Raw genomic sequence first — 25,405 nt, 5'->3', positions numbered from 1 at the left:
GCGCTTTCCTGGATTTAGACCTGCTGGGTATGACACGTTCAGCTGGCCCTTGGCCTCAAGGTACTGTTATCATTTTTTTCTATTTTGTCAAAAATTATTTTATTCCATGTCCGCTTATAATGTTATACTATGTGGTGATACTTTGGTTTCTTTATACCACCGATGTGAGTTGCAGGTGGTCAGGTCACAATCCTTCTGCTAGCGAGAAGGGACCTCGAGTGCAGATGTGGAGACTAAGGATAGACCTGTTATAGGCTAAGGATGTAAGTATACGAACCACCTTTTTTTAATTAAGTAACCTTTCAAAGTTCGCATCCGGTTTGATGTTGTGGCAGACCCAGGTCCTTCAAATGACTTCTTGGATTGGTGGGATCAGCATGGTAAGAGATTTCTGTCACTTGAGATGTACCTTGGGATTCGAGAGTCATGCTTATTCCACTCGAACTGAACCCAAAGTGTGCCGCCGTCGCATTCAGGAGCACCTTAATACTGACGGATGCATAAGCTCTAACCATTGGCATGATGAATTCCGAGAGCACATGATAATCCAGACTCCTGTGATCGCTAGAGATGGACATCGCGAAACACGTTTGTGGTTCGTTGTACCATTTTACCTCCCAAATACCCTTGCGCTGCCGGAGACTTAGCCTAATCAACCATGTGCACCCATTCCCGAGAACACTTCCCAACATACCGGCGATAGTCAGACTCCACCACTTTGTACTGTACCCCGCGTTGGATGCTATACATCTTCACACTTAACACAGCCTCATCTTTATCCTGAAACTGCTGACCAACCTGAAACTCTGTGAGACCTGCAGACCCCTGGTCATCTCTAGCACCAAATCCAGTAGGCTCCCCTGAAACCCCCTCCTGTCTCATGGCATCCAAGTCCAAAGATGAAAAGTGCGGAGGGTACTGCTGTGTGCCAGAGCTAGAACCACCTCCAGTCCTAACTGGATCACTCGCTCCAATATCATCGCCACTGTCATCCGCAATGATATCCGGCTCCACATCATCATCGTCAACATCATCCAGCAATCCATCGTCCAGACCAGCCGGTGCAGCACACTGTAAAGAAGTCGGCACAACATCCACTATTCCAACCTCTCCACCTCCACTATAGTTGAGATCAACAGCGAACGACGGGGAGGCGACATGCTCGACCGGAGGTTCATTCACAAGGACGAACGAAGATGCACCAACAGGTCTGGAGCTAGAACCGGCTATCGTGCCTATAGTGTGGGTATTTCGGTTCGAACCCCTCGAGCTAGATACCACATCAACCAACTTCGCCAACAGCTCAGGTGTCCTAACCTCGGGAAACTGCCGACGACAATGAAACAGGACCTGCAAGTCCTCATCACTCCCGATCGTGAAACAATCATACTTCACTATTTCTTACAGCACTGAGATCAGAATGTGATAGAATAACTTGTGAACCCGTTTCACGCCTTGCAGACCAAGTTTCTGTAGTATAGAATTCACAAACTCATCATAGCTCGTCTTAGGCCTGATAAAAATATTGAGAGGATCCTTATCAGTGAACTTCACACCAGATTGTGTTTTCCTCTTAATCGATCCTCTGTGATGAACCAACACTACAAAACTCTCCTTGCTAGCCATTTTCTCACTCTAATGAGATCAACTCACGTTCACACCATATTTATACACGTCTGGCCCAGTATAATTCGAACCAGTCTAATTCAAATTATACCTTGTGTAATTCGAATCAGTCCACTTCAAATTACTTAGGAACGCGTGTGTGGGTGTAATTCGAATCACCTTGATTCAAATTACTGTGTGTGAGTAATTCGAATCAGGTTGATTCGAATTAGTGGGTGTGTGCGTATGAGTGTAATTCGAATCAGTATGATTCGAATTACATAAAGATGAAGTTCGAATTAGGCTGATTCGAACTATATAAAAATGTCTCTTGGTTGATTCATGTACCAGCTTTTGATTCGGCTGATTCCTGTAATTTTTTCCTCCCCTTAGCTTACTTGAGTGATTTGCCCAAAAAATTTCGTACAATTAATAATATATTTTCTCTTTTTCTATCGATATTTTATTATAACATTACTAAAAAAATTTAGTATAATTAGTAATATTACTAATATATTTATGGATTTAGTTTTTATGTAATAATAATTTAAAAATATACGAAAATTAAGTCACTGTTTATTATTAATAGTATTTTTTAACTTAATTACTGGAATTTTTTTAGTTATGCTAGAAACAAATATAAATAAACTTATAAACTAAAAAAAGAAATTCTATATTAAAAAATTTAAAAATATTGTATCCAAATTAAATAGATGTAATAAATAAATTTTGGTCACTTTTTAAATTTTTATAAAGCTAATCTAATTAAATCTTAATATTAGAACTAAATTATTTAAATAATGTAAGCTATTTAATTTGGACCTTATTAGATACATATATATTAGAGTTATTTTTATAACGACAACAAAGTAAAATAATATTATCAACTTGAACATTTAAAATTCGTATAAATTCAGACTATCTTTTTGTTAAGTAAACATCATCATCCGCTATCCATGTAATGGGGGACCAAGAAACCAAATTAACGTTTATTTCCCTCATTGATATTGCATTGACGCACCAGCTAAGTAATAATTTATGAAAAAAAATACAATACATTAAAAAAATAATTTTTATTATAGAAAATTTAAAAGAATTTTAAACATGGTACTAATATTTTAAAGAGATCTGCTACACATACAAGTCTTTTTCGCATACAAGTTTATACAAGTCAATCCTAATTCAATAAAATCTACTTTTATAATGCAAGGAAGAAGAGGGAAAGTTTAAATTATATAGAATTTATCAATACACATACATAAAAAATTCTTAAACAATACAATATAAATGACTTGTATAGACTTGTATGTAGAGAATAATTCTATTTTAAATTACATCTCCAAATCTGGTACAATAATTCAAAAATTGAATCTAAAACGAGGGAACTCAATCTTGTTATATGTTCCACTTCTAATTTTTTTTTGACACACGTAGAAAGCATGAAATGAATGGAATTTGAACTTAGTCTATAAAACTCTTTGAAAGTAATTGTTCAATAAAAAATCAAACTTCTCTTAAAAAAATTAATTTTACCCACATTCTATTAGGTTGGTCATAATATATAAGTATATTCAATCATCCTTTAGTAAAATAGAGTTTATTATCTCTTTGTTGAATCAGTGAATACAACTCGAAGTGATATTTAATGAATGTGATGCATTGTAAATGATTGCGACAAAAAATAATCATCCTACAAGATTAGATAAAATTTTTTTGAATAAGAACAATTATCAAATGATCAAAAGAATAAGAATTTGGATATATTAATAAAAGGTTAAAAAATATTGTAATTTGTACCTTAAAAAATTAATTTCAATAAAAAAAAAATACATTCTTATTCTATAAAAGTGGTCAAAGAACAAAAATAAATTAAAAATATTAATCAAATGCTTTGGTTATAAAACTTACACTCATAAATAATAAAAAATACTATCTATAACATTTAATCGTACATAAATTAATAATAGGAATTGAAAAAAAAAATGGACACATATACTTTTCTAAATCATTATTCAAATAAATCTTATTAGTTAGGTAGGTATGTCTATTAACACTAAATGAACAAATCTTGATTCATAGGAAATTAATTGTCTATTCCACTAAAATTGACTACCAAAATTTGAGCAATGCTTATTATTTCTATTAATTATTAAATGTATAAAATATGATTCATCCCATAATTAAATGACTATTATTTCTATTACCAATATAAAAAAGGCATGATTTAAATTTATTAGAATGATTAATAATAATTAATACAATTTTAGGCATTAAAAGTTAATTTTTGTATAATTCTAATGAAAATAAAAATATTTAAAAAAAAAAAGAGGTATGTATAAAAGTATCAAAATGCAACACGCTAATATTTTTAGCGTTAGAATGTTATTTATTGTAAGATAATATAATGATAACGATTTGAGTTTTAATTATGTAAAAAAAAAAAAGAATTCAATTCATTATTGATTTGAGTAAGAATTTGAATAATTCCATTCAGTATTTTACTGCAAACAGTTTAGACTCTTGTTTTCCACTCTTAAATCATACTATTGAAAAATATGATAAACACTTTTTTTTTATTTTTTTTTTAAATAAGAAAACTCCAATCCATAACCTCTAAATAAGTACGAGGAGATAATGCCGTTGGATAGCTCGCAAAATATGATAAACGTTGGAATGACATCATTCATTTAAAATTGCTTCAAGTCTTGAACCACCCCAGTCGTTGAGAATAATTAATGGCAACAAACCAAAACCATTTATTCACACCATTTTCAAGAAATTGGAAGTCTCCATTAAATCAATATTCTTAGATACCTGGTGGCAATTGATTCATACTTTTACAATGACTAAAATGTCTCTATCTACTGACCAATCAAAGTTAGCAAATTAAGTGTTTAAGTAGGTAAGTCATATTCTTTAAGATCTAAATTTTGGAATTTAAAAAAATTTAACTAATTTGTGAGACATATTTTAAAAATAGGTATTTACTATGGTATCTAAAAAGTATTGTTTAATTACTAAAAAAAATTAAATAATTAATTTTAAATTTTAAAATATAAAAGTAAAAAATTTAAAATATTTAAAATTACTATAAAAAATTAGTTAAGTATCAAATAAAAGACGTTATAGAATTAATCTTAAAAATATAATAATTTTTTTTAAATATTTTTGATGTATTTAATGTGTTGAAAATATAAAAAATTAATTTTTGTAATAATTTTTATAAAATATTTCTTTTTATCATATGCTTAACCTATATTTTTATAGCACAAGTTAACAAAATTTTAATAAAACAAGAAAAAAAGTATTATCTTTTGGTACACTTTAAGTATATTTCACTTTTCGCAATTTTTTAAATAAGTTAAAGAATTACTTTTAATTAATTAATATTAATTAATTTTTAATTTTTATTTATTAGTAAAATTTAAATTTATAATTTAAAATAAAATATAGTTAATATTAAAAAAAGTCAATTTCTAATTGAACATTTTCATATATTTAAATAAAAATATAATGTAAATAACGTGTTTCAAAAACTAATTACTTAAATATTTTATACAGTCATATAATTATGTGATTTATATTCATTTTTTTGAATAATTATTTATGTGATTAATATAAAGAGTATTTATTATGGTTGATTTTTTTTTGGTGACTTCTTATTATTAATATAAAGAGTACTTATTATGGTTGATTTAATATTATATAATTAAATATATATATATATATATATATATATATATATATAAAATTATTTTATAATATATTAAAATTAAATTCCTACTTAAATATGAAAAACTACATATTAAACTACTTTTTCATCTTAACTCATGAATCATGACAACAATAAAAAAATCTTATAATTCATAAATTTAGTCCAATAAAATACATAAATTCAATTTTAATTTTAGTCTTTATTAAGTTATCTTATCTTTACGTTATCTTTTGTTATCTTATCTTATCTTATCTTTATTTTTATTTTTCGTAAGCAATACTTTATATATATATATATATAGTTTTATCTTCATAATTTTTAATTCAATTCAATTCAATCAATTAATAATTAATAAAAAGTTTTTTATTTTTTTTATTCTTTCACAATTTTACCACTACAAATTCTTAAACAAACAAAATCTCAAAAGTGAAAAAAATCTAGTCACTAGGATCAACTAAAAGATTTCTTTCCTGGAAAAAAAAAAAAAAAGGAAAGTTGACGGCATTATGGTCCATTGGCATTTATACATGTATGTATTCCCCGCCCCCAGTGACGCACCACACACACAATAAAACATTTGCTTTACATTTTGGCGTGAAACAGAAGGCAAAGCAACAAACACACTCGGAGAAAAGGGAAAGAAAAAGAAAGGAACATAAAAAGAAATTACTGGAAAAAAAAAAAAAGAAAAGAGGGAAAAAATCTCGTGTTGTTTTTGTATTGTATCTTTGTATGTAACGCTTTCAGCTTCAGTTTGTTGTTCCAAAGTCACTCTCTTTGCAACCTCCGAGGAATTTCATCTCTCTCTCTCTCTCTCTCTCTCTCATACGCAAAAAGGAAGCAGCTTGTGTCAGCAGCAACAAGTGCCTTCTGTTTTCTCTTCTCCATTTTTTTTTGTTGCCGGAAAAAATGCTGGTTCGGAGGAGGGTAATGAGTTGGAGGAGGGTGGCGAAGTCCCTCAAAGCTCTCTTAGCGCATGCCTTGCTATTCACCTTCTCTCTTCTCCTTGCTCTCAAGCTTGACCATGTTCTTCACTCTTCATGGTGGTCAGTTTCAATTCTCAATTTTTGCGCTTTTTGGGTCTTTTCTTTTTCTTTTCTAAAGCTGGGTAAATTTAGTTTTTTTTTTTCCCCCATGACCCATTTGAGAAAATTATGGAGCGAATTATGGGGTGCCAACAAGATTTCAGCTTTGTTGTTTTAAGATTTTTTTTTTTTTTGAATTTTCATGTCTAGCTTCATATTCTCAATGTTTGACTTTGTTCTGCGTTTAGACTATTCACGGTTCTGTGCTAATTTGTTCCCCTCTTTTGTTATGCAATGCTTGAATGGAGGATTTTCGTTTTTGTCGTAATTCTGGAAGAATATGGCATTGATTGAGATTCTTATGTTAAAAAAGAAATTTTTTTTTTGGGTACACAGAATTTTGTTGGTTGAATTTATAGATTGAGGCTCCTTTTCTCACACTCCCCCCCGGCCCCTCCTCCTAGATGTTGTTGAGGACTCCTAAGTCCTGTGTCCCAATTAAAGAGAAGGATAATCTACCAGTAGTAGAATACATGATTTTTTAATTGGGGAATGAAACTTGAATACGTTTATTCACCAAAATTGTGAAATGCAATGTATTGTATGGTATAATAATGTGTGCTCAGATTGTAGTCCAGATCCCGTGAATATGGTCTAAAAACATTTATTCTGGTCAAAAGAGTGTTGTTGGTTCAGATAATATAAGGAGTAGTATCAATTACTCTTTCCTTGGCTTAGATTTGATTTTGCTCTCCCTTGTGTTCCTTTCTTAGTCACACAGTTGTAAGGCTTCCAACCTTAAAACTATGCTACATTTATGATGTGTTCATATTAGGAGTCATATTTCATGATGCCCTTTGTAACTAAATCACTTACTTCCGTATCTGGATTCAGTTGCACCGGTTAAGTGATATCATTATGTGAAAAATGAATGTTCTTATGATGTGTGAGCTAATTTAATTAGATTTGGCCAGCTTGCTATTGGAAGAAAGTTTAACTCATAATGAGAAGATTGTGACATTGCATTCTTCAGTTCTTACTTATTATCTCCTCTTGAGCTTTTTTACTATTTGGTTCAAACTAACAGCACTGTCAAGTTTGTCACACTTGGAAATATGCGTTGCCATGTGTATTCATGTTGGTATCTTTATGTTTCTTTCTGGCAGGATTGTATTTTCCCCTCTATGGCTTTTCCATGCCATGATAGCGCGAGGCAGGTTTTCCTTGCCTGCTCCTTCAATGCCTCATGGTCGTCAAGTAAGATATCCTTTTGTCTTTCAAAAATTGGAAATTTTACTTGTTTTGTAGGATGTTGGAAACCTCAGCCTGTACTAGGTCTTTGTAACTTATGTTAATAAAAATTGTGTATGGACAGTGGGCTCCTTCTCATTCAGTGGTAGCAACGCCATTACTTGTTGCATTTGAGATTCTTCTGTGTATACATCTTGGGAGCAGTTATGGTAAGCAACATTTGTAGTGGCACAACCATCAAGGATATTATTGATCACTGTGTTCTTCACATCAAGATAATTGTGGTATTATTTTATCAGAGAATTAATTATGCTTTTAAACGATGCAGTTGTGAATTTGAAGATTGTCTTCTTGCCCCTGATAGCTTTTGAACTAGCTATTTTGGTTGATAACATCAGGTATTTTATCTTATTTCTTTTTGAGTTTACCAATATTTATAGTTCATAACTAGTTTGTTTCTTTATGAGTTGCTACATAATCTATCCATTCAGGTCTTAGCAATCTTTGTTGTATCTATCTTAGGATTTCTTATCCACTTTTGTACATTCTCTTGAAATAATTGCTTTCGCTATCCCCCCAAATAAATGTTAACCCGATTTATGATCATCTATCAAATGGATGCATGGATGACAAAAATGTTGTTTTATAGGATGTGTAGGGCTTTGATGCCTGGAGATGACGAAAATTTGACCGATGAAGCAGTATGGGAAACACTTCCTGTAAGATTCTATTCATTAGTTGATATATTATTAGTGGCAAGCTCTGAACTAGAATAAATTAATGTCCCCTTGTGATACTACTAGATTATGCAATTAATGGCCTATTTTATCATAGGGCCTCATCATGCTCATCTGTAATGTGTATGAATTGTGTGTTCCTTGCATTGGGATGATCTAGAAATATTTTGGCAGAAGCATGATGCTTGCTCTGTATTTCTTTTCTCCTTCCGAGCTCCGACACATAAGGATGTGTAGGGAAGGAAAAGGATGATTGAACAGACTCAATGTTCAAAACCTTTTGTTCTCATCTAATAAGACTTGACTGTGATGAAAGAAAGGTGTTTTATTCAGTAGATTATGTGATCTTGCTTTTGTTTTTATTTTCCAAAACGGACAACAATGAATTGTATACTTCTGTTTTTCTAGCACTTCTGGATTTCAATAGCCATGGTCTTCCTTATTGCTGCTACAGTATTCACCCTTCTAAAGATTTCTGGTAAGTCTTTTATTTTCTCTTGAAAATTGTTGGTTATAGTGTAATTAGCTTGTTTTCCATTATCTTGGAGTTTCCACAGCTTGTTGATATATTTTTTTATGTTGACTGTTCTTAATATTCAGATCAATACTGTTTTGTGTTGCATTGGTTGCACTCCTTAAAAAACTCACTGTTCAACTGATACTACTTAGTACTTAAGTTTATCTTCTTTTTTTTTTTAATTTTATTTTATTTTTTAAAAACTATCTTTAAATTACCTGCAGGTGATGTAGCTGCTTTAGGCTGGTGGGACTTATTTATTAACTTCTGGTAAAATCAACATTTTGCACTAGTGTTAGTATTTTGCAATTGGCCTTAGTATTGAGCCTTTTCCTTCATAAGAACCTTTTACCCTTTTGCAGTGTTGCACAGTGCTTTGCCTATCTTGTTTGTACAAAATGGCATAATCCAACAATCCATGGAGATTGCCATATTACAGAACCATGTTCATCCTCCAGTTCCATAACATATCTGGACTGGAATAGAAGAGGCTTAGTAGTTTCCTGTGATGAAGATGACCAGCAATACGGGTTATGCAGTCGGCAGAACATTGGTGGTCACATTATGAAAATTCCATTCATTGCTTTCCAAATTCTTCTTATCATGCATTTAGAGGTATGGTAGATTCTATCACGAACCTTGTCATTATGTTCTCAGCATTTGTTGATTTCCTCCACTTTCTTTTTTCTTTTTTTATTGTTTGCTCCCTCTTCTAATTCCTTTTCTCAATGTATTTCATTTAAATTTTAGGGAACACCATCGAGTGCAAGGGATATATCGAATAGGGTCATTTTTTCCCCACTTCTACTGTTGCAAGGTGTTGGGGTTTTATATGCACTGTGTAGATCAGTAGAGAAGATAGTTCTTTTAGTCTACACTGGAGATATTCCTAGAAGTTACTCATCTGTAGCATCAAAAGCCTTTGATTGTTTCGGGTTCTTCCATCGTGGGGCAAGGTATTAGTTTTGATCTGTTTGCCTACAAAAAATTTCATCTTTCGCCAATTTTCTAATCTCTACCGAACTTGAACAAAAAAATGTTGCTCAAACTGATTTGGAGAATTGTTATTTTGTGATTTATTACCTAACAGGTTGCTGGGTTGGTGGTCCATAGATGAAGGGAGTAGGGAGGAAGAAGCTCGACTTTATTTTTCCGGCACTTCTGGGTTAGTAAACTACCCTGCTTCATGTTTATAAAGCATATCTTTAGGTTGTGTGCCAATTTCCCCTCAATTACAAGCTTGCTCAGTTCTGTTTGAAAACTTGAAATAGTTCTTAAGACATCGTTTCACTTATGTTCATTAGTGATGGTAAGAACCTAGAGCTATATTATTTTGACTATTGGTGTGTGCTTCCAATAAGCTGTGTATTATTCTTTTTGTGCTGTCAATCGGCTCTTATGCTTCAAGTGTTTGTGCCTAATTCTTATACCTTCACTGTTTTGAGTGGTAGTATATAAAATGCTTAAAGATATTTCTTTCTTATGATATGGGATTCAATTTACTATTTAGGTACAATACTTTCTCCCCCGATACGGTGAAGAAGATGCCTAGAACAGATCTCGTTGAGGAGGTGAAAACCCTTTATCTGATATGTAGTTACAGGCTTACATTTAAGAATGAGTTAAACTGCTATATTTTTTGTTAAACCAATTATATAAGCAGGCTTGAATCCTTTTCATACGTCTCGGTAATAACAGTTCTTTATAACTCAGATTTTTAGGCTACAAGCTGCACTGGGTGAGCAGACACAAGTTACAAAGTTTAGCCAAGAGGAGTACGAAAGGCTTCAAAATGTAACACTCTCAAACTTGATCTATTATTTTCTGCATTATAATATGTAAATCACCATGTCTTAGTTGTGTAAGTAGTTTAGTTCAGAATCAACCTTTTAAGATTAAAAAGAAGTTATATATTGATGGATGAGCATTGTTTTTATGATTTAGTAGGTTATTTTTTTCCAGCATGCTTGAATATTTCTCAACCATATCAGGATCTCACTTTGAATTGATTTGACAAATCTATCAGGAGAAGATCTTATGTAGGGTTTGCTTTGAAGAGCAGATTAATGTTGTCTTGCTTCCCTGCAGGCATCACATTATTTGCAGGTAAGATCCCTGGCAATGTCATCACTCCTCCTCGCCCCTTTCTTATGCTTTCTATGACTGCCTTTAATATTGGATTTAATTACTTTCTCTTACCATAGCCCGACCGAAAAGGAATATAGTCTTTGCTTCGAAATATTACGACATCTCAATCTTCTCTAACAATTATTCTCTCTGTTCAAATTTATAATGTTCTCACTTATTTCCTTGACAATTATATTGCCTTTGAATTTGTAAAAGGATGCTGTTTTTATAAAGAATCTATTTACTAAATTGCATGTTGTTATTACTTAACAAAAATATCTTATACTTATTATGTATTGACATATTGATTTTGTGTTAATGAAAGTACTTGCTGTGAGAAATGTAAGAGATGCCCCGTATGCCGAGTCAACATCGAAGAACGGATGCCTGTGTATGATGTGTAGATCGAGTTCAATGAAGATGTATAGAGAGATATTCTAATCCGGTTGACCATTCTGGCTTGTGTTTTTAGATGAAACAAGCACACATGGGAGTACCAGTTTCTCTCCTCATAGTTATAGTCATGATGAGCATTGAACAGAAGGAAGTTGTATATACTTTTTTTTAGTTATAGTGCATTGATGCAATTCGTATTAAGGATATCAGAATGGAAGATTTCCATTCATAGGAACATTGTTTTTTTTTTTTAATACATACAGCAAAAATGGGAAGTATGGTGGTCAAGGTCATTGTTGAAGTGTGTATATGAATTTAGAATAACATGCAGTTGAGGATTCATATCCATTCCAACATATACTATTGAGACTTGTTTGCAGTTTGTTACCTTAAAATCTAATTCTAGATGACTTGAGCAAGTTAAACTTTTATTAAAAATAATTTATGGTATGGTAGCAGAAGCTTTATAATAGAAAATATTTAGAAATTGATTCTTGTTGTATTTGTTCTTTTACCTAATTATACTTAAATATTAAAGTATTTGAGCTCGATTATTTTAATACATAACAAAACTAATATTCATTTAAGCTATTCTGGATAAAGAAATGTTGGTGTGATTTCTTCTTGTTTATTTTATACACATCATCTTATTATTATGTTATAAATAAAGTTTGACTTTTAATAAAAGAAATATGACATGTTATTCTACTTGTAATGAATCAATGTTAAGAAAAAAAAAAAACTATGACGTTTTTAGATTTTTTTTTTTAAATATTGGGTTAAGATGGTGTTATATCCTAAAATAATTCATTATGTGTGTTGTACTAAAGTGTGGAAACGCCGCAATTTTAATTTTTAAATTTGTTAAAATAACAAAATAGCGATTTCGTTTTTTTTTTTAAAATTTGGTAAAGTTTTTACTTTTTGAAAGTAGCTTATGAAAACTATCTTCTAAAAGACAGCTTATGAAAACTATCTTCTAAAAGACAGCTTTTTAAAAACTGCAGCTTTTAGTAAAATCTTATTAAAAATAATTTTTAATAAGTACAAGCACCACAATTGTGTTTGATAAAATAATTTTTAAAACTTAAAAAATTATAATAAACATGTTTATAACGAAGAATAATTTCTTTTTTAAAATTTTTTAAAATAAAATAATTTTAAAATAAAAATTATTTTATATATTAGTTCACCTTTACAGATCACAAAAAATAAGACACATATCTCAAATAAATTACTCTTATGATTATATATCTATATTTACATATGTATATACATGTTATTATAATTTTGACTAATGTTCATGCAAAAAAAATTTTATGATTGGTTTTCATAAACCAAGTCAACCTCTTCACATTTCAAAGAATAGATAAAAAACAAACAAACATCATAGATCTATTGAAAAATACAAAAACAACGCACAAAAAAATAATATAAATAGATAGAAGTTCATACCTAATATGTGATAGAGATGTATTTGTGTTGAAATTTGTGAAGATTAGGTTGAAAAATAAAAAATATATGAAGACTGTGTTAGAATTTGTGAAAGTTAGGATGAAAAGTTAGAAATATATGAGGATTTCAATAACAATATAATAGCAGAAAATATGTGCGGGAAAATAAATAAAATTTGATAAGCATAAGCTAGTTTTAAAAAGCTCCCACTTAGATGCTTTCAAAAGCACAACTGACTTTTAAAAACTACAAACACAAGTACTTAGTGTATACTTAAAAAAAGATCTTTTTTCAATGAAAAAAGATCTTTTTTTATTTTTTAATGTTTGACAAATTTCTAGTAGTAAAAGTAAAAGCACTAGTAAAATAAAAAAAAGATTTTTTTTGAGAAGTTGTAATTTACATCTTTTTTTAAAAGATCTTTTTTCTTTAAAAAAAAGATATTTTTCTTGTAATAAATGAACAAAAAAGTACTTTTGTATTGTTATACCCAAACATAATTGATAGATAAAAAGACCTTTTTACATGAGATATCCAAACATAAAATTATTTTTACTTCTCTATAAGATCTTTTAAAAAAAGATAACTCAAAAAAAGATCTTTTTTCAAAAGCTCACCCAAACATGCCCTTAGACTTTTTAATTTACCAAATCAAGCCAAAAAATGACGTTTTGTATCTTTAAAAAGTAATATATATATATATATATATATATATATATATAACAAAATAAAACTCGACTAAAGCCAATAACTTGATGTGTAATACACATTTTTTACGAGTATTACAAAAAATAAGCCTTATATGGCCTTTGGTGAGTCAAAGTATAAACACTAAAATTTACCAATCATATCACACTGTTCTTAAGGCATAAAAAATTTCTGACTACCGACTATGAAAATTGACTTGGCCTTTTCTGCCTTGTGAAATGCCAACCAGAAAACCATCAACAAGACCACAACTCCACAAGAACCTTAGACTTGCACAAATGATTAGTCAGAGTCAATAGCATCAAATTAACAACCGTGCCACCACCAATGTACTACTATTCTATACTCTTCTTCGAGGGGGACACTTTTCTTTTCTTTTCTTTTGTTCAACATTCACAATTTCACACTACTTTATCATTATCTACCATGCACTATTACTAGTAATAAGCTTCTAACTTCTTTACCAAGAAACCAATTTTTGGACTTTGGACTTTTTATGTAATACTTATTAGTCCAAATAAAGGGTGTTGAATACATGCGTCATAAGCATTTCTTTTTTTTTTAATGTTATATTTACAAAATTAAAGGAAAATTACACGTGTAGAAGTACTTGGAAGTTTCAGAGAAAGAGACAAATTCTCAAACATAAGAACAGGAACATAAATATATGATTTTGAATCTCCGTCTCTCTACTTGCATCACCAGCCACTTTCTCTTTCTCTCTCTATGGCCGGGTATGTACTTTTCTTTTCCTTTCCCTGCTTCAACTCCAAACTAGTTCATTTTCCCAGTAGAAGCTGAACTTGGGCATCTACTTTTCTTTCTATGTTTAGAATGCTAAATAGGGTTAACTTTTACATCTGAAAAATCATAGCTTTTTCTGTTTTTGGGTTTAATTTTTGTGGTGGGGTTCGCCTCTTCCTTGTTGAATGTTCTATGGTTGAGAACTAAGTTGGATGTCAGCATAAGCAGATGAAAGTTGAGATTTTTAGTTTCTATGTACCTTCCCCCTTTTTATCATGCAGTTGCTGGATGCACCATTGAAATGAATGTTGTGCTTATTTAGCTTAATGTTTATGTATTGTTCTCTAAATATAATGGAAATGTCTACTAGGTTCCGATTTTTATTACATTCTCCAAAATAATAATAATAAATAAATAAATAAATATAAATTATTACTCAGTGGACTTATGCAGTTCCAAACAACTTAAACTTGTGATAAGTTTTTTGTTCTTTTGTGCAACCATTGTGTCTTACGAATTTCTAACTTCTAGGACATCTTCGTACTGATATCAGAGAAGTAGGAATTTTCCTCCCTTTTTTGAATTAGTCTTTGTAAATTTTACAATAGTAACTTCCTTTGAGGTTCTTTATATGTTCTTGTTTATGCAGATCATCCTGGTTGGTAGACAAAAGTAGAATTGCAACCAAAATAAAGAGTGCATCTGGAGCAAGTGGGAAAGTTTTATGGAAAAGCAATCCTACCAGAACTTGTCCGAATTGTCAACATGTTATTGATAACAGTGATGTATGTATATCTTTACAATGTACCGTTTCATTTGAGGTTCTATATATTGACACATATGTTCTGTACTTCTGTGTGGATATTGCACATGTGTGTGTGTAAGGTTGCGTTCACGATCACTTGTTCGCCATCACCCTCGTCACATTTGTGTTTTCATTGTTGTGCTTGTGTTCCATTCATTTACTCTAGTTTTCATGATTTCTTTGATCATGATTCTGTTACTCTTGCTGGTATCATATGGTTCTGAGTTACACTTTGTCAGTGATATCGCATGCATGTGATTATATATAGAAAGAAAGAAATCAGTTGTACCGTAGTTGAACTACCATAAACAGAAAGCAAAATTCATAGAAGTGTTTTATCCTAATTGAACTAAATGTAAAATAGTCATAGAAGAAAGCAATACATTACTATTTAAACTGTACTGTATCTAAGGACTGCCACTTTTCTTGACAGTTGTTTCTATGAGATAGAATGAGCATTGAGATATGGTCATATGGAATACAAAATAAATAATAGCCCCCTTTTGGTATCCCCATCTTCCTTTATGCATATAAATATTTAGTTGTTGAAGCTGTTTCTATCATAAAGTTTTTCCTAATTGATGTACTATACTTGGAAATCATCAACCGAATAATCAAAATACCTTTTGTGTGTGTGTATGTGATTTTAAAGCGTTCTAGTTTTCATTGCATCATTAGATTTCATGCATTAATTAGAGCACACTTGTTATAACTTTCCGTTAACAATAATGTTTCTGTGGCTGTGGGAGGAGCAACCAATTTCATAGGAAGTGTTGTATTGTGGATTCTAATATTTCTCTACGAAGCTAGAGACATGAAAATCTTTGAAAGGGCTACAGTGACTGTTCAAATATTTTTTCGTTACATCACACATTCTGAACAATGCGTATTGATGGTTTCAAATGCTTGTCACTTTGGTATTTTCTTTACTTGTTTTCAGTTTGTTTGTTGCCTTATATACAGTATCATAGAAATGTATCCTATAAATTTAATTTGCATTATCAAGTTGAAAGTTTAAACACATACATAAATGTGAAATTTCTTCTTATCTCAGTCTCAATGTATTGCTCTTATGAATGTTCTAACATAGTAACACTTGACAATTTTCTATTGTCAGGTGGCACAAGAGTGGCCTGGATTACCAAAAGGTGTGAAATTTGATCCATCTGATCAAGAAATAATATCGCACTTGCTTGCAAAAGTTGGTGCAGCAGGTTCAGAGCCTCACCCTTTCATTGATGAATTTATTGCTACTCTTGAAGTGGATGATGGAATTTGTTATACACATCCTAAACATTTACCAGGTGGATATCATGACTTTCATTCAAATACGATGATTATTTTTGTAAACATAATAACATGTGATTTTTTTTCCCTTAAAAAGGTGTCAAGCAAGATGGTAGTGCTACACACTTTTTCCACAGATCAATCAAGGCTTATAATACCGGCAATCGAAAGCGTCGGAAAATAAATGACCAGGACTCTGGCGATGTCCGTTGGCACAAGACTGGAAAAACTAAACCTGTCGTCTCGGACGGGGTTCAGAGAGGCTGTAAAAAGATTATGGTTCTATATATGACTTCAGTTAGAGGAGTAAAAGCTGAGAAAACTAACTGGGTTATGCATCAATATCACCTCGGGACAGACGAAGATGAAAAGGAAGGAGAGTATGTTATCTCTAAAGTGTTTTACCAGCAACAAGTTAAGTTTGGTGAAAAAGATGATCATGATGTTCCTGGAACCAATGAAGCAACTGTTGTGAAAGATGATCCAGTCACTTCCAAATCTCTGACTTCGGAACCTCCTCATAGTGAAAAGCAATGTTCAGATCTCGACATAGGAGAAAAAACACATCAGATTCTTCAGGTAATACCTCCAACCATGTTTTTTAAAAAGCATATAGCTTAATCTAAGTGCCATTCTTTCACGAAAATATTGTCTTAATTGTGTGGATAGACATTAATTGATTTGCTTTTTCTTGCAACCAATGCATACTTGGCCGGAGTCGATGCTCTTAAATAATTCGTGGCCCTTCTAATCATTCTTTTTTATTAGTAGTACTGCGGAATGCCACTTAACCACTTAGCTAACATTCTAATTTTTAATGTCTTACATTTTAAGGCAATTTGAGGTTGACAATGATTCAGTAGTCTTATGATATTAGTGATGGTTATTAATGCTGTTCTCCTATTTTGTTTTCTGCAATATATTTTACCAAGGGTCCTCAGACAGATTGTGTAGAAGACATTCAAGTCGAGTGTGAAGAGATTGTAAAAACTGATGTATCCATGGCAGATGCTCAAAATAATGAAGGAATGGATAATGTAGAAAATAATGCTGACGGAGAACAAAAATGGTGGGACAGTGAGTCACAGAATTTGTTAGATTCACAACAACTTGTTGAAGCATTGGCCTTGTGTGATGATCTCCTCCATAGCCAGTGTTCCAATAAGGATGATGAAAATGAAGAACACAAGGAGCACTTGAGTCTTTCCATCTATGCTCATCTAGGACCAGAGCATCTGAAGAAAGATCTTGAAGAGTGCCAAAACCTTACTCTTGATCCTGCAAACGTAGAGCTCGAGACACCACCTTCAGAGTTTCGACTAAGTCAGCTGGTATTCCCATGTTCTCAATCATTCTTCTGTTTTGTCACGAATGCCGAATGTCATTGACTGATAACCTGTTTCGCATTTGCTATAGGAATTCGGTTCACAGGATAGCTTTGTTTCCTTTAGCGGCGGCAAGGCAGTCGATTAATCCGGCCCTTCTTCGGCTAATATGGGAAACAAACACATTTCTAACTACTTTTGTTGTAACATTTGATCAACAGTGGTGTAATTAATACTGTCTTTTGGTGTGGTGAAAGCCGTGGTATGTTCCTTACAAGTTCTCTAGAAAGTTGCATGTGGACCTGACTTGTCCAAAAATCACTACATGTTTTTATTTCACTCTGAAAGTAACATATGAAGATGAACATGTACATTTATAATTTTACATCCCTATCTTGAAATGTGTTGTCTTGTCTCCCATAAAAATCTATTGTATGTATATTTGGTGGCGACAGATTCATGAATGCTGAGTGTGTTACATCCTAAACAGATCATGAAACATGATGAGATAGAACCTGATTGGATCCCATGAACTTAACATTTTCCAGGTTGGCATCACACTATCACTCCCTATAGGGCTAGGAAGGTGCATCCCTCAAGAACATAAGCCAAACCGTTTCGAATTTTCCTGTTTTTTTGGAAGTAAACTATCAATTCAGTACCTGAAAGATTGAAATATTGACAATTTGACCTCAAAATTGATCGCTTATCTAAAAAATTGAACAGGACTTGTGTTGAATTGACCAAGTGTCTTGGCCACATTAAATGCATGTTGAGAGAAAGAACAAGAGCAAAGGCAAATGTTTATATTGGATGCCTTCACATCAATTTGCAGAAAATGTATCATAATTCTAAATGAAGAGAGGCATCATAATGGATCCATGTAGGAAAAGTGGGTCATCTACAATGACACAATCCAGGTAAGTCAAATTGTATTATTACAAACACATACACACTCTCTCTCATATAGTCCAATCCATCACAAGGCAAAGGGGGGCCTTACAGAAATAAAGCCTGCAACTTTCAACTTGTTTTGGTTCTGACATGTGTTTCAATTTGGCTTGGTTCATTTCTGGAAAACAAGTCCAGGTAATCATGCTAGACATTAGAACTATTTGCTATGATCTTATCATCAATAATTGAATCATTGATCTAATGCTACTTATCAACTAAAGTTAGATGGTTTTATGCTATTAATTCTATATAATTGTAAGAAAAATATCTGTAGCAATATTTTAACAAAGAGAATATAATTATTCTGATTGCATTGTTTTAATTAATCAGTACTAATCATGTTCATCATTATTCATCTGTATTATTATAATTATTGTTATTATATGTGTGAGACAAATTGTTGCAGGGAATGTTATCCTGTTAGGTATCTGAACCATCAACAATGCGAAATTATAGGCGTCATGTTTAACAATTATATCACCCATCTAATTGAATTTATTTTTATATATGTTATTGTTAACAGTTAACGCATACACCAATGAACACAGAAATAATGTTCCAAAACCTGCTACAACACTGAAACATTGTTGTGTGGATCGAATTTTGTTCTATTTCCTGATTCATTCTTTAATTTTCCCACTTTTACCAAAAAAAATATATCTGGTGTCCAATTAAATGAGACTATGGCAAAACAAAGAAAGCACGTGATTGTGCTCATATTATTGATTCAAAGTTCCAGGAAAGTGTTTAATAATGATTAATTAGTTGGTGAAACTCAAAGCATACACGAATATGAATATAATGATATGTCTGTAAGACACTAAATAGTAAATTGTGTGAAATCCTCACTAAATCTCCAAATAATAATAAATTTTATAATGACATGTACTATGTAGGAAAAGGATATATCATATTTTTAATGCCTTCATTTTTCAAAAAAAAAAAAAACAAATTTATTAGTATAAAATTAGAGTAAAGTGATAAATAAATTCTGGGAATTTATATTTCGGACAGATTAGTTTCTAAAAAAAAATACCAATAATAATAAATAAGGACAAATTAGTTTCTAAAAAAAAAATACCAATAATAATAAACATGAACAAATTAGTTTAAATTAAGACCTTTTACTTTAATCATATAAACTAATTTAAAAGTAATGTGTCTACATCTATTATTTTAAAAAATTTTATTAGTATTTTTCTTTTTGAAATTAATCTATTTAATGTGTAAATTTTCAAAAATTTATTTATCATTTTACTAAAAAAATTACATGAAAGACAATAGTTAAACGGAAAAATTCAAACACCGTCACAGGCTAAGTGGGTGTTATGTTGTAGACATGGTTAGACAATAAATATGAGTAGTTATTTTAAGATAAGGTTTAAACAGTTTTACAATATAATCACCTTATCTTTTGTCTGTTAAATAGTTTCTTAATAATGCAAGTATTTGTAACTATTCCACAACGGATAAAGTCGACTACATAAATGAAACGAAGATACTAGATAGTGTCAATTATTATTATTATTATTATATAGGAACATATTTTGCTAGCTAGGTATCAAATATATATGTGGGAATATAATGAAGATAGATGGATAAGAATAAGACGAGCATGCATGAATGATGAATATAGAAGTGCATATATATGATGAAAGAGAGGGGAAGAGGATGTATGAGAATAGAAGAAGAAGAAGAAGAGAGAAGAGGAAGAAAGCAAAGACATGATGGGACAGGGGTGTGAATGGAAAAGAATGGTGGTGGGGTTTTGGATAAGGGACTTGCACGTGGTTGTCATAACCTTCCCATTTCACTCCTAATCTTGTCTCCCCGACGAAAACTATATATTAATTTTCTAAAACACTAACTTGGATTTCTTTTTCTACACCTTCTAATAGCGGAGAATTTTCAAATATTTTAATTAATATATTATATATTTTTTAATAATTAAAATTAATGACTAAAATTATTAGAATATTGATATTTTAAAAACACTTAGAATTCTTCATATAATACGGTGTGCTAATATGCATCGAAATAATAAACGTTTTCTAAAATTAAATGTGTTATTAAATGTATGAAAAATAAAAGTAAAAAATGAAACATTCCAAATTTTAAATATTGATTAAATTCTGAATTTTAAATTTAAATTATTTACATAAAATATAATAAATAAAAAATTAAATTTGAGTTTAAAATTTAGATGTATATAAAAATATACAAAACAAAATGATAATACAAGTAACACAACTCTTTGTTAAAACTTTCTTGTGTAATTTTTTTCTCTTCAAGTATAGTTTTTTTTCATATGTAAAACTTAATTTTATGAGAAGGAAGGAATATTTCTTATTCGATCTAATTTTGTGCATGCAATAATTTATTGGTCAACGACAAACTCTTAAATTGAATTTAGATTCGCGATGAATTTATCATACACCTATTAGATTGAGGTATATTGTAAAAAAAAAAAAAATACTTCAGTAATGTTTTTTGGTCAACTTTATATAAAAGACTTAATTTCACCCATTTTTTAATATGAATTTCATTTCACTAATATTAGAATATAAGTTTTTTTATTTAATTAATATTAAGAATTCTAAGTTCTAACAAAAAGAAAGAAAGAAATTGTTTACTTCCATAAATTGTCATAAAAGACCTTGTTGTGCTATTAACTGCACACAAACGTCATATCCAAAATTTTCACATTATGAACTTCACACAAAAAATAATGGTAAAAAATGTATGTAATAGTAGCTCGTGTTATTATTAACAAAATAGTAGCACTTCACATAAATATTCTTTTATATATATTAACAGTTCTGATTGTGAACAACTATAAATATTTATAAAGTAAATTGTTCTCCGACAAAGAAAAAAAAAAAAAAAACAAAAAACGTGTGTTGATCCTAAAATATCGAAAAAGGAGAGGATAGTAATATTGGATGGTAAGTAGGCCCATTAAGGTGTAGACGTGGCACACGTGAATATGGGCTGGAATCCAATAATTCAGTGAGGCCCACATTCCACACAAAAGAGATTTGACCACTTTTGTTCCTTGGTTCACCTCAAACGGTGGTGCTGTCTTGCATTTCTAAATCTCCCTTTTCTTAATACCTTGATTTAAAAATTGACTAACTTGAATGCATGAATGATCCAAGCACATAAAGTATTGATCACATTAGAGAAATAAAATAATTTAAATTAGTTAAGTAGTGTTAGATGGTGTTGTTAGGTTGAAGACAAGAGGATCAAGCCACATTCAAAAGTTCACAAGGAATGGAAGACAACAAGATCCATTCCCCTAGTGTTAGTGTACACCAACCAGATAGGTCTTTGTCTTAGTTACTCAGTTGAGCACATATTCATGTTCCCCCAACAGTTTCTTAAGCTTCATTTTTCTAAAGAGAACAACAAAATAATAATTTAAAAAAAAAATGGGAGAGTTTAAAGGCTAATGACTTTTTCTCAACACGCATGCATACATGCATATCCCCTTCTATTATTTAGTATACTTTTCTTTATTGGTTAAATTATTTGGGTGGTAGCAAATGTCCCTTTAACGACTTTGATGTATGTTAATATGAAATTGACCTATTAGTTTATGGTACATGTTATGGTGGAGAGAAAAAATAATAAAGAGATCAAAATATTCTTTATCAATAGATGGTTAAATAGCTATCACATGAAAGATATCATTTTATTTTTTGTTTATTTTTAAAATAAGATTAAGTACTTTTTATTCTATGCATACAAAATGCTCTTTACAAAATGCTCTTCATCATATAATTGACCTTAGTTTATTTATATTTGTACATGTCATTTAGATTTTTATTTAGTTCGCACTCTTTTTACCAATACTATCTTTAATAAAAAAAAACTTAATAATTGAAAAGAAATATTTATTTGATCCTATAATTACCAATCATGGATTAGAGTTAGAATAAAAAGTTTAAAATTAGTTAAACTATTTTGTTAGTCCTTATAATTTCTTTAAATTTATAATTAGTTTCTTATATTTTAAAAATTTTTAATTAGATCATTTTTAAGATAAGCGTTATACAAATATTTTTATCCATCTCATACCACTAGCAAATATATCTCAGCATATTTCATTGGACTGTATTTGGAAAAGAGATTGAGATGGAGAGACAGAGACTAAATTAAGTCTCTATATTATATTTAATGTAAAGTATACATAACTGAGTTATGTCTCAGTATCCTGTTGAAAAGAAAAGATGGGATTAGATTTGAAATTTAAAAAGTTGAAAGAGAATAATTTTAAAAATAAATGTTATTAAAATTTCAATTTCTATTTTTAAAATTGTATGTTTTAGAATTAAAATTTTAATTTGAATTTATGACTATCAAACATAATATTAAATTCTGATCTTCAATTTCAGTTTTAGTCTTTGTTTTCAAATATTATCTTAAGTAATTTGCTTTTAGAATGGCAAGAGTGTGATTATAAATTAATATGTGTGTAGGAATCTAATTAAAGGTTTTTAAAATATAAAGATTTAATTATAAATTTAGTAAATTCCAAGGATTAAAGGGTAATTTAACTTTTAAAATTTTACAACTCCTTAATGCATTTAGTACATTATTTTCCCCTTGTAAGGGCAAGGCAAGCACTTGGTGCATATCGCCATAGGAAACACTCTTTGGGTTCAAGCTGCAACAACTTTATTGATATTGCCCTTTTGGGTAAAAGTGGGAAATAAAAAAAAGGTAGATTCCATAAACCATATAAAATGTTATATAACTTGTTGACCAAAAAATAAAATAAGTTACTTCCTAGCAGTTACATTATGCTATAGAGTCATCAACAAAATCTTCACTTCAAATGATTAATGGGCCTACAATATATGTTCAATTATTGATGCCACTTGCCATGAACTAATCTTCATAAACAAAGTTTTTTTTCTTTCATAATCTCTACTTTATTACTTTAAAACTTTATTCCTCTTGTTTAAGAGGTAATAGACTGTGCTATCTCTTAGAAAAAAAGAGATTCTCATATAGGACAAGGAGAAAAGTGGCACTTTGAATACTATTCATGACTTTAATACACTAGTTATGATTTATGAATATTACAAAGTAATCCTCTTTTTAATTATATTTTTAAGAATCTTCAAAGTTCAAAGAGCTTATAAGAATTTCTTAAAATGAAAGTATCATGATATAAATAATTAGTTATTTTATGAACCAAAATTTTTGCCCCTACTAGATTAACGATTAATAACCAACAGAAATGTAGAAATATTACAAGATAAATATAGATATCCATAAAATGTTTGTTTGAAGAAAAAATTTGTATAATAACAAAGTCTTGGCTTAATAAATATTAGATAATTACAAAAATTAAACAACACCATTGTACTTTGTCATAAATCATGTTCATATACAACACTTCTACAATTTCTGCAATTCTGTGAAACTGCAGAAACAAGCACTTCAATCATTGCCGATATAATTTTAGTGTTATTAACTGATTTTTTCTGTTGAATATTCCAAAAAAAATCTAAGGAAAACCCACCATTTCATTAGATCCTTTCTTCCTTTTGTGCTTCATGAAAAACTAAGCTAAATCTTCCTCTCATGAAAATCCTTAAGGAAAATTTTATGGGGACTCATACTCCTGAACCAGAGTTATTATTCTTCAAAAATCTCATCATAGACTGAGATCATACAAAGAAGAACAAATGATATAAATATATATATAAAAAAAGGAAAATAAAAAATGCTTTATCCAATTGGTACTAGGTTCTGAAAAATGTAGAGGCCATAAACAAAGTAACTTAATTATATGCTTATATTCTATATATATATATATAAAAGAATGAAGGGAAGAAGTTAAGAAGAGAATGATGTGAGAAAATTGAAAATTGTTACCATTAATAATAATTTTGCTGGCTATTCTAATGTACATAAAAGCCTAGGCATACAAAAAATTGTTACCCTTCCTCTCTCTCTCTTTTTCTTTTTCTCTCCACCATAATAATATTTGATCCCTCATCATTGATGAGCTATATACACTCCACCATGAATCAAAAGAAGATAGAAAAGAAGAACTAGTCATGCCAGCAGAGAAGCATGACAACACATCTTCTTATGATGTAAAGCCTAGCCCTTTGCTCTCTCAAGACTCCACCAAATCCTCTGCTTGATGATGACATCCTTCTCTTTGATCCTCCCATGGTAGCACTAGCACTCCCCATCTTCATCTTATTGCAATGTTGTATGTACTCTGTAATAAGAATAAGATAATGAATGAATGAATGAATGAATGATGAAGTGTGAGAGAGTAAGGGAGGGTTCTTATAGAAGAAGGGGAAGGGTGTGGTCCAAACACACATAGGGGACTGATGGGGCATGAAAGGGTGTGCAGTGCCTCCAAACCAACCAGACAACACAGGGTATTGGACCCCACTACTCTCACCACTTGTGATTCCAATTCCAATATCACTCCACCATTTCTTATTCATATAAAACAACCAACTCTCTCATTTTCATTTCCTATCTCACACTCTATACATTGCCTATGTATTGTAGCCACCAACTACCACCATGGTTTATGCATGATTAGTACTACAATTAGTGTAAATCATGTAAATAAATTCTATGGATGTAAATATTACCCGGCCCATTGGTAAATCGTTAGAGGCTACAACAATTTATTATTTATGTGATTTATCCAAAAAAATTATTTCTTTACAAACTTATTGAACTTGGAAACATACCAATCTTTTTGTTC

The 25,405-nt window shown here is 30.7% G+C and overlaps 4 protein-coding genes across 5 annotated transcripts; 2 read left to right on the top strand and 2 right to left on the bottom strand.

Annotated features, from left to right (window-relative positions):
- Positions 1–648: 648 nt before the first annotated feature.
- LOC107616480 (uncharacterized) lies at positions 649–1,626 on the bottom strand. The gene is made up of 3 exons (XM_088499278.1): positions 1,444–1,626; positions 958–1,350; positions 649–873 (listed from the first exon to the last, which is right to left on the bottom strand). Exons 1-3 carry the CDS (start codon positions 1,624–1,626, stop codon positions 649–651), a joined length of 801 nt encoding a protein of 266 aa, XP_088355404.1.
- A 4,250-nt stretch (positions 1,627–5,876) lies between these two features.
- LOC107618747 (uncharacterized) lies at positions 5,877–11,792 on the top strand. Its single transcript, XM_016320889.3, has 14 exons — positions 5,877–6,366; positions 7,512–7,602; positions 7,721–7,805; positions 7,925–7,994; positions 8,246–8,315; positions 8,742–8,811; positions 9,075–9,120; positions 9,213–9,465; positions 9,601–9,806; positions 9,941–10,015; positions 10,361–10,421; positions 10,564–10,644; positions 10,877–10,956; positions 11,303–11,792. Exons 1-14 carry the CDS (start codon positions 6,230–6,232, stop codon positions 11,379–11,381), a joined length of 1,404 nt encoding a protein of 467 aa, XP_016176375.1. The 5' UTR covers positions 5,877–6,229; the 3' UTR covers positions 11,382–11,792.
- Positions 11,793–13,820: 2,028 nt separating this feature from the next.
- SOG1 (NAC (No Apical Meristem) domain transcriptional regulator superfamily protein) lies at positions 13,821–18,123 on the top strand. 2 transcript variants are annotated; one of them, XM_016321361.3, is made up of 6 exons: positions 13,821–14,270; positions 14,930–15,065; positions 16,203–16,389; positions 16,470–16,951; positions 17,305–17,703; positions 17,789–18,123. In XM_016321361.3, exons 1-6 carry the CDS (start codon positions 14,263–14,265, stop codon positions 17,843–17,845), a joined length of 1,269 nt encoding a protein of 422 aa, XP_016176847.1. In that variant the 5' UTR covers positions 13,821–14,262; the 3' UTR covers positions 17,846–18,123. The 2 variants fall into 2 exon arrangements, with proteins under 2 accessions (XP_016176847.1, XP_088355971.1); XM_088499845.1 differs by having other exon boundaries at positions 14,143–14,270; positions 17,314–17,703.
- A 6,398-nt stretch (positions 18,124–24,521) lies between these two features.
- On the bottom strand, positions 24,522–25,144 carry LOC107616735 (uncharacterized). Its single transcript, XM_016318668.3, has one exon. It carries the CDS (start codon positions 25,134–25,136, stop codon positions 24,723–24,725), a length of 414 nt encoding a protein of 137 aa, XP_016174154.2. The 5' UTR covers positions 25,137–25,144; the 3' UTR covers positions 24,522–24,722.
- Between the last annotated feature and the right edge of the window lie 261 nt (positions 25,145–25,405).

Source organism: Arachis ipaensis, chromosome B9 (genome assembly GCF_059453495.1).
Source record: "Arachis ipaensis isolate K30076 ecotype BB chromosome B9, ASM5945349v1, whole genome shotgun sequence".
Lineage (NCBI taxonomy): Eukaryota > Viridiplantae > Streptophyta > Magnoliopsida > Fabales > Fabaceae > Arachis > Arachis ipaensis.
This window is presented reverse-complemented; position numbering and strand designations above follow the sequence as displayed.

Excerpts from the sequence above, each read along its gene's own strand:
- LOC107616735 (XM_016318668.3), bottom strand. The coding sequence starts at position 25,136 with ATGAATAAGAAATGGTGGAGTGATATTGGAATTGGAATCACAAGTGGT.
- SOG1 (XM_016321361.3), top strand. Across the intron at positions 15,066-16,202 it reads ATGTTATTGATAACAGTGAT|GTGGCACAAGAGTGGCCTGG; the intron begins GTATGTATATCT and ends TTCTATTGTCAG. Across the intron at positions 17,704-17,788 it reads AGTTTCGACTAAGTCAGCTG|GAATTCGGTTCACAGGATAG; the intron begins GTATTCCCATGT and ends CATTTGCTATAG.
- LOC107618747 (XM_016320889.3), top strand. The coding sequence starts at position 6,230 with ATGCTGGTTCGGAGGAGGGTAATGAGTTGGAGGAGGGTGGCGAAGTCC. Across the intron at positions 7,806-7,924 it reads ACATCTTGGGAGCAGTTATG|TTGTGAATTTGAAGATTGTC; the intron begins GTAAGCAACATT and ends TAAACGATGCAG. Across the intron at positions 9,807-9,940 it reads TTCTTCCATCGTGGGGCAAG|GTTGCTGGGTTGGTGGTCCA; the intron begins GTATTAGTTTTG and ends ATTACCTAACAG.
- LOC107616480 (XM_088499278.1), bottom strand. The coding sequence starts at position 1,626 with ATGGCTAGCAAGGAGAGTTTTGTAGTGTTGGTTCATCACAGAGGATCG. Across the intron at positions 1,351-1,443 it reads GTCTGCAAGGCGTGAAACGG|GTCCTGTTTCATTGTCGTCG; the intron begins GTTCACAAGTTA and ends GAGGACTTGCAG. Across the intron at positions 874-957 it reads ATATTGGAGCGAGTGATCCA|GAGGGGGTTTCAGGGGAGCC; the intron begins GTTAGGACTGGA and ends GCCATGAGACAG.